The sequence below is a fragment of the Lithobates pipiens genome, unplaced genomic scaffold (assembly GCF_037356315.1).
Source record: "Lithobates pipiens isolate NorthernLeopardFrog02 unplaced genomic scaffold, aLitPip1_a1.2 Scaffold_1, whole genome shotgun sequence".
NCBI classification, from domain to species: domain Eukaryota; kingdom Metazoa; phylum Chordata; class Amphibia; order Anura; family Ranidae; genus Lithobates; species Lithobates pipiens.
The window spans coordinates 193,489,973-193,505,569 of NW_027507685.1; the positions used below are offsets into that span (position 1 = coordinate 193,489,973).

The 15,597-nt window shown below is 45.8% G+C and overlaps 1 protein-coding gene across 1 annotated transcript in view; it reads left to right on the plus strand.

Moving 5' to 3' along the window:
- Window positions 1-14,028: 14,028 nt before the first annotated feature.
- Window positions 14,029-15,597, plus strand: part of AR (androgen receptor) — a 352,766-nt gene continuing 351,197 nt past the window's right edge. Inside the window, exon 1 of the mRNA XM_077479354.1 lies at window positions 14,029-15,597. This exon is cut by the window's right edge and continues 763 nt beyond it. Within this exon, the coding sequence (XP_077335480.1) occupies window positions 15,174-15,597 (424 nt within the window). The 5' untranslated portion in view covers window positions 14,029-15,173.

The following is a 15,597-nucleotide window of genomic DNA, read 5'->3' on the forward strand; positions in this document are numbered from 1 at the left end:
GCCCCAGAGTCGATTAGCGACTGTATCTCGACGGACAACTCAGCCCAAGAAAGAGTGACCGAAACCAGGAGCTTATCCTTCAGGTTAACTGGGGATTAAACAATGCCACGTAAGGTCTATCCGTGACAGGACCTCAAGGTTCAGGCGTTCCCTGGACGGATAGGTCAAGACTTCAAAAAGTGACCTGCCTGGTCACAATCTCTCCCTCCTCCTAAAGGTTCTCTCATCCTCAGAGATGCGTGAAACCCAAGTGCATGGGTTCACCTTCACTGGCTGACTCGCTACCAGGAGGAATGGGAGGTGAGGGAGGCAAGGGTGGGACTGCAAAGTTCGGAGACAAATGTACAGGAGGCTTCCGCGACCACTCCTTAAAAGAGTCTCCGAGTCTGGAGTCAATGAGAATGGCAAACGTGATCAACTTCTGCAGCTCGGTGGGTATATCTCGGGCTGCTATCTCATCCTTGATGGTATCCAAGAGATCATGAGAAAAAGCAGCCACAAGGGCCTCATTGTTCCAAGCAACCTCTGCTGCCAGAGTACGGAATTCAATGGCGTAATCGGCAACTCTGTTTTATGGACACGAGACACTTGGCAGCAGAAGTAGAGCACGAGTGAACGTCAAATACCCTTTTAAAAGAAGCCACAAACTCAGGGTAACTCAAGACAACAGATTTTTGCATCGCTCATAAAGGGTTTGCCCAGGCCAAGGCTCTCTCAGAAAGCAAAGATATCATGAAACCTACTTTGCTTCTGTCTGTGGGAAATGCCTGGGTCAGCATCTCAAAGTATATCTCAACCTGTTTGAGAAACCCTCTGCATTGGACTGGATTGCCCCCAAATCGCTGGGAAAGTGGAGCGAAACCAGACATACCTCTTATAGAGGTAATGCTCAAGGAGGGTGCCTGCACAGAAACTGGAGCAGCAGCAGGGGGTGCCTGCAACACAGGTTGTACCAGAGCAGCCACAGTGGGAGATTCCAGATGTGACTCAGGAGCATTTGTAACGCCATAGATAACTGATCCATGCGGTGAGCCTGCTCATCCAATCTGGAAAAAATATTAACAACAAGTGGATTGACTGCATCTTCTGAATTCATGGCCTTTGCCTACTGTCAGAAACCATGAATCAGATGTACCGTTAAATCACACTTGTTTAATAATAATAATAATAATAATAATAATAAATAAAAAGGGAAACAGTAAACTTAGTCAAAACATAGCCGGGGCTCAGGAACCAGAACGGATAGTCAGACAAGCCAAAACATCAGGGAGCAAGAGATGAGAGTAGTAGAACAGCAAGCAGAATCTGGAGCCAGAAGGTCTGTCAGCCAAGAAAGTCTTTAACAGGAACTCAGGAGAGCGTCTCTAGAGATGTGACCAAGATGAAGGCAGAGATCATCTGGGCTGGATGGCTTAAGTAGGCAGGACTGACAAGCAGGATATCATCAACAGGTGAGTCACTGTGGAGAGAAAGAAGCTGGCAATTAACCGACAGCTGAGCGGCCAGCTTTGCAGAAGGAAGGGCTGAGCCCAGCCCTGACACTACCCAACCATTATCATTGATCTACACCCACCTTGATTGTTGTCCCGCATTGGCGTGCCGCCACAGTGTCAGAAACCATGAATCAGACTGAGACAGAAGTACAATTAAATCCCACTTGTTTATTAAACTAAAATAAAAAGGTAAATAGAAAAAGCATAGTCAAAGCATAGCCAGTAACCGGATAGAGTAGTCAGCCAGGCCAGAATAAGGGATCCAAGTAGAGCAACAGCAAGCAGGATAAGGAGCCAGAAGGGATGTCAGCAAGCCAGTCTTTAAACAAACCACAGGAGATGGTTTCTAGTGACCAAGGCGAAGGCATAGGTGAAGTGAGCTGGAAGGCTTTAAGTAGGCAGGTCAGACGAGCATCATCAGGAACAGCTGGTAACTGTGGAGAGAGAACAGAACTGGCAATTAGCTGATAGCTGAGCGGCCAGCCCATAGGAGGAAGGGCTAAGCCAGCCCTGACAGTACCCCCTCCTCAATGACCCCTCTCCGTCAGAGGGCCACCGGGTTTGAGGGGAAACAGTCTATGGAACTTGCGGAGGAGGACAGGGGCATGTATGTCCGAGGATGAAACCCAGGAGCATTCCTCCGGACCGTACCCCTTCCAATGCACCAGGTACTGTATGCGCACATGGAACCTACGGGAGTCAACAATGGATTGTACCTCATACTCCTCATGAATCTCATGCTGAATAGGGTGAGGGCGTGGCACTGAGGTGGTAAATCGGTTACAGACCAACGGTTTCAATAAGGAGACATGAAACGCATTTGAGATGCGCATACTAGGAGGAAGGTCCAACGTGTAAGCCACTGGATTAATCCTGCGAAGGATACGGAAAGACCCAATAAACCGAGGTGCAAACTTCAGTGAGGGAATACAAAGCCGGAGGTTGTGAGATGACAGCCAGACCCTGTCCCCAACCTGGTAGGAAGATGCAGGAAGGAGTCTGTGCTCAGCATGGAGTCTGTACCTATCATTAGCATGACGCAAAGCCTCCTGGACTTGTACCCAAGTGGAATGAAGACCATGGAGATGCTCCTCTAATGCAGGAATACACTGCGGAACAAACGAGTCAGGCAACATGGAAGGTTGGAAACCATAATTCGCCATAAATGGAGACAATCGGGAGGCAGAATTTAAGGCACTGTTGTGAGCAAACTCTGTCCATGGTAATAGGTCTGACCAGTTGTTATGGTGGTTAGAAATATAGCAACGTAGGAATTGCTTCAAGGACTGATTGGCTTGCTCTGCGGCCCCATTAGACTGCAGGTGATACGCAGAAGAGAACGCAAGCTGAATTCCCAACTGTGCACAAAAGGCTCGCCAGAACTGGGAGACAAACTGACTACCCCTGTCCGAGGCAATCACCTTGGGTAGGCCATGTAAGTGAAATATCTCCCGAGCAAAAATGGAAGCCAGTTCCTTAGAGGTAAAAACAGGGGTGAACAGCGGAGCTAGATAAAATTATATAGCAACTGGAATATAGGTATACATAAAATGTGTGTGAATAAGCACACATGATATTAAAACATTTGTTTAAAACATAATGTCCATAAATGATCCGAGATCTTGTATGATTAGCACCTGGAGGCAGCTCCCTTAGAGTGAAGCGATGAGCTCTGTGTAGAAATGGGAACAGAGGGGCGCCAGACTGAGTGCAGTATAAATCATATATTTAATAAAAACAAGTAGTAACTCACAGGGTAAATTAGATGAGTTCAGTATGTGGTGAAAATCGCCAGTCCTGGAGTCTCATAAATATCTTCTCTTTGCAGCCTGGGGCACTGGTGTGATCTTACAGGGATCCAGAGAATGCTGGGAACCAGGAGGCAGGAATCAAGAAGCAGCTGGTCGTGACTTCACAGGAACAGGAAGTGTGATTATTCACAGTGGCAAGGAATGGTAATGCATTTTGAAGCTACAGCTTCTTCATCAGACCATGATTGGCTGGCAAACCTGACAGTCTTATATTACAGAGGAAATAGAAACAGAGAGATCTGATGGGCTGGCCAGCCCGTCAATCAAATACACAGATTCAAAGAGGTAGATGGCTGGAGACCGAAGTGAATGTAAATATGAGTAAGAAGCTTGCTGATTAATAGTGGAAGAGAAGTTTATAACGTTTGCAGAAATCGATCAATTCACTAATTGATTAAATACATAAATATAAAATGTATAAATATACCTCAAATTTAAAATGAATACATTTTTATAAGTAAATTAACTAAAAAATGAATTAAGAAAATTATTAGCAATTTGGAAATCAATTGATTATAATAAATTATAATGAATTAATAAAATGGTGAGAATGGAGGAAAGAGAGGACTCTATGCTAGGTATAATATTAAGGTTCTAAGTTATATCATGACCAAAAATACTTCTCAAAAGGATAAAATCGAATCTTCAGATAATAAATGGTTAATGGATAATGCTGGTAATACCCACTGTGTATATATGTGTGCACACATATAGTCATACGTATACACACACAAATACAATAACAGCTCATGCATACCCACATACCTGCACGTACGTGCAGTTGTAAACATGTACATGTGCAACAAACGCATGTATATACGTGAGTATATACAAACATCTTTCTGTCCCAATACTCTCTAGAGGGAACATAATATTGTATAAAAAAGGGGAAGGGGGAAGAAAAAAAAAAGGGGGGGGGAAAGGGGGTGGTAAAAACAAAAAGGGGGGTGGTAAAAAAAAAGCGGTGCCAAATTTGTGTCTGTTGCCCAAATGAGCTATTTAGTGGATAAAACTGGGTATCCATTAGAGGTAGGCAACTAGTGGAATATAATGACACATCTTTGAGAACCAGTAAACCACCATAAGGATAACAGTGTTGCCTTGGGAGTTGGGCAACTCCACAATGAAATCCATTGACAGGTGAGTCCAGGGCCTCTCTCCATTGGGTATGGGTTGTAGGAGGCCCACTGGAAGGTGTCATGGAGTCTTACTCTGAGCACATATGGGACAGGCAGCTACGAAGGCAGTAACATCAGCCCGTAGACTAGGCCACCAGAATTATTGGGAAATGGCCCAAATGAGTTGATTCTTCCCAGGATGGCCAGCTGCCTTGGGAGAATGGTAAGTCTGGAACACAGCAGTACGGAGACTCTCTGGGACAAAGCAGTGGTCACTAGGTTGCTCAGGAGGAGCATGGACCTGAGCAGCAAGAATTTTGTCACCCAAAGGAGAAGACTGGTGTGAACCATAGCCAAGATACGATCAGGAGGAATCATAGGAACCGGAACCGACTCCAACTTGGAAGTGGAGGAAAATTGTCATGACAAGGCATCAGCCCCTACATTCTTAGTACTGGGTAAGAATGAGACGATGTAAATAAAGCTCGACAAGAAAAGAGCCCATCGCGCCCTTCTGGGAGAGAGTCGCTTAGCCTCAGACAAGAATGTAAGATTCTTATGGTCAGTAAGAATAAGAACAGTTGTACCTTCAAGGAGATGTCTCCATTCTTTCAGGGCGAAAGTGATTGCCAACAACTCTCTGTCACCAATCTCATAATTGCACTCAGCAGGTGACAATTGCTTGGAAAAGTAGCCACATGGATGCATAGCGCTCTCAGAGTTAGGACGTTGAGACAGAAGGGCGCCAACTCCAGTTTTAGAAGCATCAACTTCTAGGATAAAAGGCAACGTAGGATCAGGATGTGCTAACACAGGAGCAGAAACAAAGGCAGCCTTGAGAGTCTCAAAGGCCTTAATGGACTCCGGAGACCAACTCTGTGGGTTACCGTCCTTTCTGGTCATATCAGTCAGGGGCTTAACCAGAGACGAGAAGTTACGAATAAACTTTCGATAGTAGTTGGCAAAACCCAGGAAACGCTGCAGAGGACATAAACCCACGGGTCGAGGTCACTGTAGGACTGGCGAAAGTTTTCTGGGTCCATCGAAAAACCAGCAGTGGAAATGACATAGCCCAGGAATGTAACCTGTTCACGATGGAACTCGCACTTCTCCAGTTTACGATAGAGATTGTTCTCTCTTAGTTTCTGAAGCGCATGACATACATCTGTGTGGTGGCTCTCCAGGGACTTGGAAAATATGAGGATATCATCGAGATAAACCACCACACATAACTGCAACAAATCTCGGAGGACATCGTTAATAAATTCCTGGAAAACTGCTGGGGCATTACAAAGGTCAAAAGGCATTACCAGGTATTCATAATGGCCTGTTCTGGTATTAAATGCAGTTTTCCACTTGTCGCCCTCCTTAATGCGCATGAGATTGTATGCCCCTCTCAAGTCAAGCTTTGTGAAAACCGTTGCTCCCTTGAGGCGGTCAAATAACTTTGTAATCAATGCAATTGGGTAGGCATTCTTAATCGTGACACAATTGAGACCCCTATAAATCTATATAAGGTCTTAGTTCACCGCTCTTCTTCTTCACAAAGAAGAAACCAGCACCAGCAGGAGATGAGGATTTGCGGATGAAACCTCGAGAAAGTGCGTCAGCAACATACTCCTCCATGGCCTTATCCTCCAAGACCGACAAAGGGTAAACCCGGCCACGAGGAGGTATGGCACCAGGTTGAAGGGCAATTGCGCAATCATAAGACCGGTGTGATGGCAAACTACCGGCTTGACCTTTATCAAAGACATTGCTAAAATCGTGGTACTCCTCAGGCAAGGAGGAGAGTGAAGAGGTGCACAGGACCTTGGATACCTTCAGGAAGCATGACTCACTGCATTGTGGTGACCAGGAGAGAACCTCAGAACGGAGCCAATCAAAAGAGGGGTTTTTCCTCTGTAACCAAGGAGAACCGATAACCAGTGGAAACCTGGGTGAGGAAATAACTTGGAACTGGATTATCTCATGGTGAAGAGCCCCTACGGCCATGGAAAATGGAACCGTCTCATGAGTCACATGGGCAGGCTGTAATGGTCTCCCGTCAAGAGCCTCAATGGCAAGTGGAGTGTCACACCGCTGCAGCAGAATCAAGTGCTGCGAAGCAAATGCAGCATCAATGAACAGGCTTGCAGCCCCAGAGTCGATTAGAGCCTGTATCTTGATGGACAACTCAGCCCAAGAAAGGGTGACCAAAACCAGGGGCTTATCCTTCTGGATAACTCGGGACGAAACAACGCCACCTAAGGTCTGTCCATGACAGGACCTCAAGGTTCGGGCGTTCCCTGGACGGGTAGGACAAGACTTCAAAAAGTGACCTGCCTGGCCACAATAAAGGCACAATCTCTCCCTCCTCCTAAAGGCTCTCTCATCCGCAGAGAGACGTGTGAAGCCCAGGTGCATGGGTTCATCTTCACTGACCGACTCGGTACCAGGAGGCATGGGAGGTGAGGGAGGCATGGGTGGGACTTCAAAGCTCGGAGGCAAAGTACAGGAGGCTTCCACAAGCGCTCCTTAAAAGAAAGTCTTTCTCTGAATCTGGAGTCAATGATGTTGGCAAACAAGATCAAGCTCTCCAACCCAGTGGGTATATCTCGGGCTGCTATCTCATCCTTGATGGAATCTGAGAGACTATGATAAAAAGCAGCCACGAGGGCCTCATTGTTCAAAGCAGCCTCTGCTGCCAGAGTACAGAATTCAATGGCGTAGTCGGCAACAGTTCTTTTACTCTGTTTGATGGACATGAGGCACTTGGCAGCAGAAGCGGAGCGTGCGGGAACGTCAAATACCATTTTAAAGGAGACCACAAACTGAGGGTAACTCAAGACAACAGGTTTTTGCGTCTCCCATAGAGGGTTAGCCCTGGCCAAGGCTCTCTCAGAAAGCAAAGATATCACAAAACCTACTTTGCTTCTGTCCGTGGGAAACGCCTGGGGCAGCATCCCGAAGTATATCTCAACCTGATTGAGAAATCCCCTGCATTGAACTGGATCACCCCCAAATCGCTGGGGAAGCGGTGCAGAACCAGACATACCTCTTATAGGAGGTAATACTCGAGGCGGGTGCCTGCACAGGGATGGCTTGTGACTCAGATTGTACTGGAGAAGCCACAATGGGGGATTACAGGTGAGCCGTGCGATTCAGGAGCATTTGTAACTCCATGGCAAACTGATCCATGCGGTGATCTTGCTCATCCAATCTGGAAAAAATATTACCAACAAGTGAATTGACTGTATCTTCTGAATTCATGGCCTTCGCGTACTGTCAGAAACCATGAATCAGACCGAGACAGAAGTACAATTAAATCACACTTGTTTATAAAAAAATAATAAAAAGGTAAATAGAAAAAGCGTAGTCAAAGCATAGCCAGAGTCCAGTAACCGCATAGAGTTGTCAGCCAGGCCAGAGTAAGGGATCCAAGTAGAGCAACAGCAAGCAGGATAAGGAGCCAGAAGCGATGTCAGCAAGCCATTCTTTAACTAGTTGCTGACCGCCGGCTGTCAAATGACGGCCAGGTGGCACACCTATTGTGGCGGGAGGCCGTCATATGAAGGCCTCCCGTTTAAACAGGGAATGCACGCGATCGTGTGCGCGCATCCCTGTTTCTTCGGTGGCGGCGTGTCACGGAGACACTGCTCGCCACCGAAGGGGGTGAACAGCCATTGGTTATGGCTGTTTACCACGTGATCGGCCGTGATGAAGTCACGGCCGATCACAGATGGTCACACCCCGACTGTGCACGACGCATGTACGGGATCGCGAGCGCACTGCGCGTGCACGTCGGTGGTGGCGTGTTCCCCGGGAACACTGCTCGTCACCGACGCTGATAAACAGCCATTGGCCGGCTGTTTACCCACGTGATCGGCTGTGATCCTTTCACAGCCGATCACTAAAATGTAAACAAACCGCGGTAACGAGATGTTACCGGGTTCTCCTCCTCACACACCGATCGTGTGTGAGGAGGAGATTGCGGTAACATCTCGTTACCACCTACATTACACATCAAGCACACTGATTGCCCCCCCCCCCAATAAAGAGAACCTGTCACCACCCCTCATAGTACCTGTCAATCACAGTCCATCAGAGTACCTGTCACAGTCAATCAGAGTATTTGAGTACCTGTCACAGCCCATCAGAGTACCCGAGTACCTGTCCCAGCCCATCTGAGTACCCGAGTACCTGTCCCAGTTCATCTGAGTACCCGAGTACCTGTCCCAGCCCATCGGAGTACCCGAGTACCTGTCACGGCCCATCAGCGTACCCGAGTACCTGTCACGGCACATCAGAGTACCCGAGTACCTGTCACGGCCCATCAGGGTACCCGAGTACCTGTCACGGTCCATCAGGGTACCCGAGTACCTGTCACGGTCCATCAGGGGGGTACCCGAGTACCTGTCACGGTCCATCAGGGTACCCGAGTACCTGTCACGGTCCATCAGGGTACCCGAGTATCTGTCACAGCCCATCAAAGTACCCGAGTAGCTGTCACAGCCCATCAAAGTACCCGAGTAGCTGTCACAGCCCATCTGAGTACCCGAGTACCTGTCCCAGTCCATCTGAGTACCCGAGTACCTGTCCCAGTCCATCTGAGTACCCGAGTACCTGTCCCAGTCCATCTGAGTACCCGAGTACCTGTCACAGTCCATCTGAGTACCCGGGTACCTGTCACAGTTCATCTGAGTACCTGAGTACCTGTCACAGTTCATCTGAGTACCTGAGTACCTGTCACAGTTCATCTTAATACCCGAGTACCTGTCACAGTCCATATGAGTACCTGTCACCACCCTTCAGAGTACCCAAATACCAGTCACCAGGCCATCAGAGTACCTGTCACCAGGCCATCAGAGTACCCGAGTACCTGTCACCAGGCCATCAGAGTACCTGAGTACCTGTCACCAGGCCATCAGAGTACCTGAGTACCTGTCACCAGGCCATCAGATTACCCGAGTACCTGTCACCAGGCCATCAGAGTACCCGAGTACCTATTTGCAGCCCATATTTCATAGAATATACGTTGGGGTGTTTGCTTTCCAAAATGGGGTCATTTCGTGGGTAATTTCCCTCTCTTGGTGCCCCAGGACCTTCAAAAGTGTGATGGGTAGGAATGAAATGAAATGTGTCATTTATGGTCCTAGAACGCCTGAACGTACTACTTCAATGTTCGGCCTCTCTATGTGGCCAGGCTGTGTAAAAGTCCTACACATGTGGTATCGCCATACTCGGGAGGAGTAGCAGAATGTGTTTTGGGGTGTAATTTTTGCTATATACATGCTATGTGTTAGAAATATCTTATAAATTGACAATTTTGTGTAAAAAAAAATGCGTTTTAATTTTTTTCCACATATTCCAAAAACTTCTGGAAAAAAATTAGCCGCTCAAAAGACTCATTATGACTCACAGATTATACGTTGGGGTGTTTGCTTTCCAAAATGGGGTCATTTATGGGAAATTGTCCTTGTCCTGGTACTCCAGGGCCTTCAAAAGTGTAATAGGTGGTTGAGAAATGAGATGCGTCATTTTTGCTCGTAGAACGTCTGAAGGTACTACATCAATGTTGGTGCTCTGTATGTGGCCAGGCTGTGTAAAAGTCTCACACATGTGGTATCGCCATACTCGGGAAGAGTAGCAGAATGTATTTTGGGGTGTAATTTGTTGTATGCATATGCTGTGTGTGAGAAATAACCTGATAATATGACAATTTTGTAAAAATAAAATAATTTTAAAAAAATCTTAATTTTGCAAAGAATTGTGGGAAAAGATGACAACTTAAAAATACTCACCGTGCTACTTAATACCTTGGAATGTCTACTTTGTAAAAAGGGGTCATTTGGGGGGTATTTGTACTTTCCTGACTTGTTAGTGTCTCAAGAAACCTGATGTACCTGATGTACTGAAGGCCTGATCAGATGTGATCAATTTTCAGTGATTGACACCATAGTTTGTAGACTCTATAACTTTCACAAAGACCAAATAATATACACGAATGTGGGTTATTTTTACCAAAGATAGGTAGCAGTATAAATTTTGGCCAAAATTTATGAAGAAAAATTACTAATTAGCAAAAATTTATGACAGAAACAAAGAAAAAGGCATTTTTTTCACAAAATTTATGTTTTATTTTATTTATAGCACAAAAAATAAAAAACCCACTAGTGATTAAATACCACTAAAATAAAGCTCTATTTGTGTGGAAAAAAGGACGCAAGTTTCATATGGGTACAGTGTTGGATGACTGAGTAATTGTCATTCAAACTGTGAGAGTGCTGAAAGCTGAAAATTGGTCTGGTCAGGAAGGGGGTGTAAGTGCACTGTATTGAGGTGGTTAAACAGAATCGCAGGAGATGGTTTCTTGTGATGTGACCAAGGCAAAGGCAGAGGTGAAGTGAGCTGGACAGCTTTAAGTAGGCAGGTCAGACGAGCATGATCAGGAACAGCTGGTAACTGTGGAGAGAGATGAGAGCTGGCAATTAGCTGACAGCTGAGCAGCCAGCCCATAAAAGGAAGAGCTAAGCCAGCCCTGACACACAGCTCCCGGAAAAGGCTTTCTCTGGTTGAATTGCGACCTTCAGTGCCACACCATCATTACACAGACACCCTGTGAGTAACACGCCCTGGGGGATTTTTCATATCCATCCTATTGTTGCATTGTATCGGGATTGCCTAAAAATTTTTTTTAGAAACCAATATAATTATAATTTTCTCCCACAGATCCAATTCACGTGCTTTGATCCTGAAGATTGGCTTCAGCCATGAAACGCGTCAAGCTACAGATGCCCATCTCAACTACTTTACGTTTATTATCTCAGATAATAGGTTCCATGGGTGTCCGTGTCAATCCCTCATGGGATGATTTAAAGCGGTAGTAAACCCGCAAATTTTTTATTTATTTTTTTAAACCTGCAAAGCAAAAGGCATAATGAGCTAGTATGCACCGCATACTAGCTCATTATGAAATACTTACCTTAGAACGAGGCCCCGACATCTGGCCCGATCCACGCCGAGGGAGCTGACATGCTCCCTCTGCGTTTCTTCTGGGTATCGCGGCTCCGGGGGCTGTGAGTGGCCGGAGCCACGATATCGTCACTCCCGCGCATGCGCGCGGGAGATATCATTCCGGCCGGTCGGCCACTGCCGGATTTTCAGGCCGAGAATCCCCTTGTGCGCATGCGCCGCTGCAGTCAGCGGCGCATACTGAGGGAAATATCTCCTAAACCGTACAGGTTTAGGAGATATTTTTTTTACCTACAGGTAAGCCTTATTATAGGCTTTCCTGTAGGTAAAAGTTAAAAATTTGAGTATACAACCACTTTAAATAATATCTATGATAAGGATCTATGAGGCCCCACAACAGAGCATTAGTGTGTGTGTGTGATCCATTGGAATATGCATTGCCTTATTGTATAACCTTGTGTATCAATGTTGAGGAGTAAGAGAGGCCCCAGATTATATTGTCTATGATGTATTTTTATATGTTCAATCATGCATATTGTTCGATTTTGTATCATTACCATGTATGAATCAAATTGGGTTCTGATGTACTATTACCATAATATATCCTGGCTATGAACTATTAAATATGAATTTTACTCAATTACAATTATTTATTTTGTACCCACATGTTTCAATTCAAGTCCCGATTTCCCCCTTCCCCCCCTTATTTCCTCATTTCCTTCATGAGTTCACACAGGACAGTCAATGTAAACAAGACAGAGCCTTGTCCGGTCAGCGGGGAAGTAATAGATTTTCTTCCCCTGCAAAGCAGGGTGTAAAATCCATCCCTTCCCCTGGTAAAAGCAGCACACACAGTATACATACCCCGACTAGGCACACATTTAACCCTTTGATCGCCCTAGATGTTTAACCCCTTCCCAGCCAGTGTCACTAGTACAGTGACAGTGCATATTTTTAGCGCTGATCATTGTATTAGTGTCATCGGTTCTCACAAAGCGTCTAAAGTGTCAGTTAGGCCACTTTCACACGGAGGCATTATTTTAGCGTCTGAAAACTGCCTCTTCTGCTGCCCCAGTGTGAGAGCCCGAGTACTTTCACACTGTGGCGGTGCGCTTGCAGGACGGGGAAAAAAAAAGCCCTGCAAGCAGCATCTTTGGGGCACTGTGAGAGCGCTGTATTTAGCACTCCTAAATCGCCCCTGCCATTGAGATCAATGGAGAATAAATGTGCAGTGCTGAAAGTATAACGATCGTGGTCACCTGAAATTAAACAGGATCATTATACTTTCAGCGCTACACATTTATTCTCCAGATTTTCTTACAATTTGTCTTATTGTTGTGTTGGCTGTTCACTCTTCACGTTGGCGCAGTATTACCTTTTTTTTATACATTGAAAAGCACTTTGGCAGTGGTACTTTGCGGGAGCTTTAAACCCTTTTCGGCCGCTAGCGGGGGTTAAAAGTGCCCTGCTAGCGGCTGTAAAGTGTTGCTAAAACTAGCGGCGCTTTACCGCTAACATGACCAGTGCCTCTGTGTGAAAGGTGCCCTAAGTGTCCAATTGTCCGCTGCAATATCGCCATCCTGCTATAAGTCACTGATCGCCACCATTACCGGTAAAAAAAAGTGTAATAAAAATTCCAGTATATATCCCCATTTTGTAGACGCTACAACTTTTTTTGCGTAAACCAATCAATATGCTCTTATTGGGATTTTTTTTTTTTTTTTTACCAAAAATATGTAGCAGAAAACATATAGATCTACATTGATGAAGAAATTCGATTTTTTTTACATTTTGTTTTAATTGGATTTGTTTTACAGCTGAAAGTAAAGATTTTTTTTTTAAAGCTTATTTTTTTTTATTTTTTTTACCAAAAATATGTAGCAGAATGCATATTGACATAAACTGATGAAGAAATTCGAGTTTTTACATTTTTTTTAATTGGATTTGTTTTACAGCAGGAAATAAAAAAAAAAAAAATGTTAAAGCTTATTGGGATTGTTTTTACCAAAAATATGTAGCAGGAAGCACATCGACCTAAATTGATGAAGAAATTCGATTTTATCTTTTTTTTTTTAATTGGATTTGTTTTACAGCAGAAAGTAAAGAAAAAAAAATTTTTTTTAAAGCTTATTGGGATTTTTTTGAACAAAAATATGTAGCAGAAAACATATAGATCTAAATTGATGAAGAAATTCGATTTTTTTTAATTGGATTTGTTTTACAGCAGAAAGTAAAAAAAAAAACTTTTTTAAAGCTTATTGGGATTTTTTTCCCAAAAATATGTAGCAGAAAGGATATCGACCTAAATTGATGAAGAAATTTGATTTTGTTACTTTTTGGGTTTTTTTGGATTTGTTTTACAGCAGAAAGTAAAGAAAATTTTTTTTTTTTTAAAAATGCTTATTGAGATTTTTTTTACCAAAAATACGTAGCCGAAAACATATCGACCTGGTTTTTGCCTGGTCATGAAGGGGGGGGGGGGTAAACCTTCTGGAGGTCAAGTGGTTAATCACAATAGGTGCCTGTTTTTCACTTTTCTTTTCTCTCTCTCTCTTTTTTTTTTTTTTTTTAGGTGGACTATGCCTTTAAGCGACGAGGCACGTGCACAGCAGAGAATCCGCGCACGCATCCAGTGGATTTGGCGTGGACGCGCTCCTCCGCAGGGATGCCGGCGTGCCGCTTTGGTGTGACCCCTGCAGAGCGCAGACAGCGCGGAGTGCAGAGCAGGACGGAGCGGAGTGCGGCGGTCAGGCTGCGGTGGTTGCCGAGCGCTGACAGCGATCTCCGGGAGTTGTATGGAGTCCATGGAGTCGGAATAAGGAGGAGCTGACGGTTCTAAGTGGGGGGGTGGGGGAGCCGCTCCATAGTCAGTGGTGTAAAGTTTTTGGTGGGGGCGGCGTATGGTGGAGCTCTACTAACACAAGAGGACAGGACCGAGAAGTTTCATCTCAACCAGTGAAAGATCGGCAGAGGAGACTTTCCAAGGGAGAGTTCCCAGACAAGAGCTTGGGAGGTGGGGGGAGGGGGGGAGAGACTTCATTGGGCACCAGCCTTGGCACTACCCCTTGTTCTGCACCCTGGCACTAGCCTTAGGATTACCCTCCTGTTTCTGAAGCAGCTCCTGACATTATCTTTTGAGTTACCCCTGCCACTATCCTTGGCATCAGTCCTGGAACTGCTACTGGCATAATCCTTCGAATTACGTCTGGTGCTACTCTTGGCACTACCCCACTGGAACACCCCCGGAACTCTTCTTTGCATTACCCCTAGTACCACCCCTGTAACTATTCCCTTTGGTACTATCCTGGATTTATCCTTGGCACTACTACTGGTCCTGTACCTGGATCTACTGCTGCTCGGTCCTTGGCATCACCTTTGGTTCTGTAGGTAGAAACTGCTTCTGGAACTATTCTTTGCATATCCCTTTGCTACCCTCAGCAGTACCCCTGGCATTATCCTTGGCACTACCCTTTATAACTACTCCTAGAAATATTCTTTGCTACCGTCAGCAATACCCTTGGTACCACCCCCCCCATAACTGCTCCTGGAGCAGCAATTAGTTGCATATCGCTTTGCTACCCTCAGCAGTTCTCCTGGCATTATCCTTGGCACTACCCCCTGTAACTGCTTTTGAAACAATTGCAGTACCCATAGTGCTACCAGTATTGTACCTGGAACTGCTCCTGACACTACCTCGTGGCACTACCTCTGGTGCTACACTTGGCACTGACCCTAGTACTGCCTCCTATACACTGCCTGGCACTACCTTTGGCACTCACCCCAACTAGGGGCGGGAGATGGAGGTGCACATTGGACTGGGGGGGGTCTACAAGCAGCCTCCGGGAAAAATGATACGTGGAGCCTTTGAGAATCTTTTTTTGAGCGTCAGGGAGGCTCTGCAAGGTGAGAGGAGATCAGCTACTTCTCTAGACACCTCCAGCCCCATCTCTGCCTGTGTTCACCCCCAACCAACCTGGAACGAACCTTCAACCTGGTCCGAAAGCCGGGGCACCCCCTGGAGAGAACCACAGGGGGTGCAGCCGGATCCACCACCCTGTAGCCCGAGGAACCAGGTGCCCCAGTTTACGCTCAGCAGCTGCACCACTGAACTGAAGGAGATCCTGGGTGAACAGGGGGGGATGCCGGAGGAAGGCAACTCAGAGCCATCGTCCAAAGAAGGTTATCCAGAGAGCATCTCAGACAGCGCCAAAGAGATCTGCA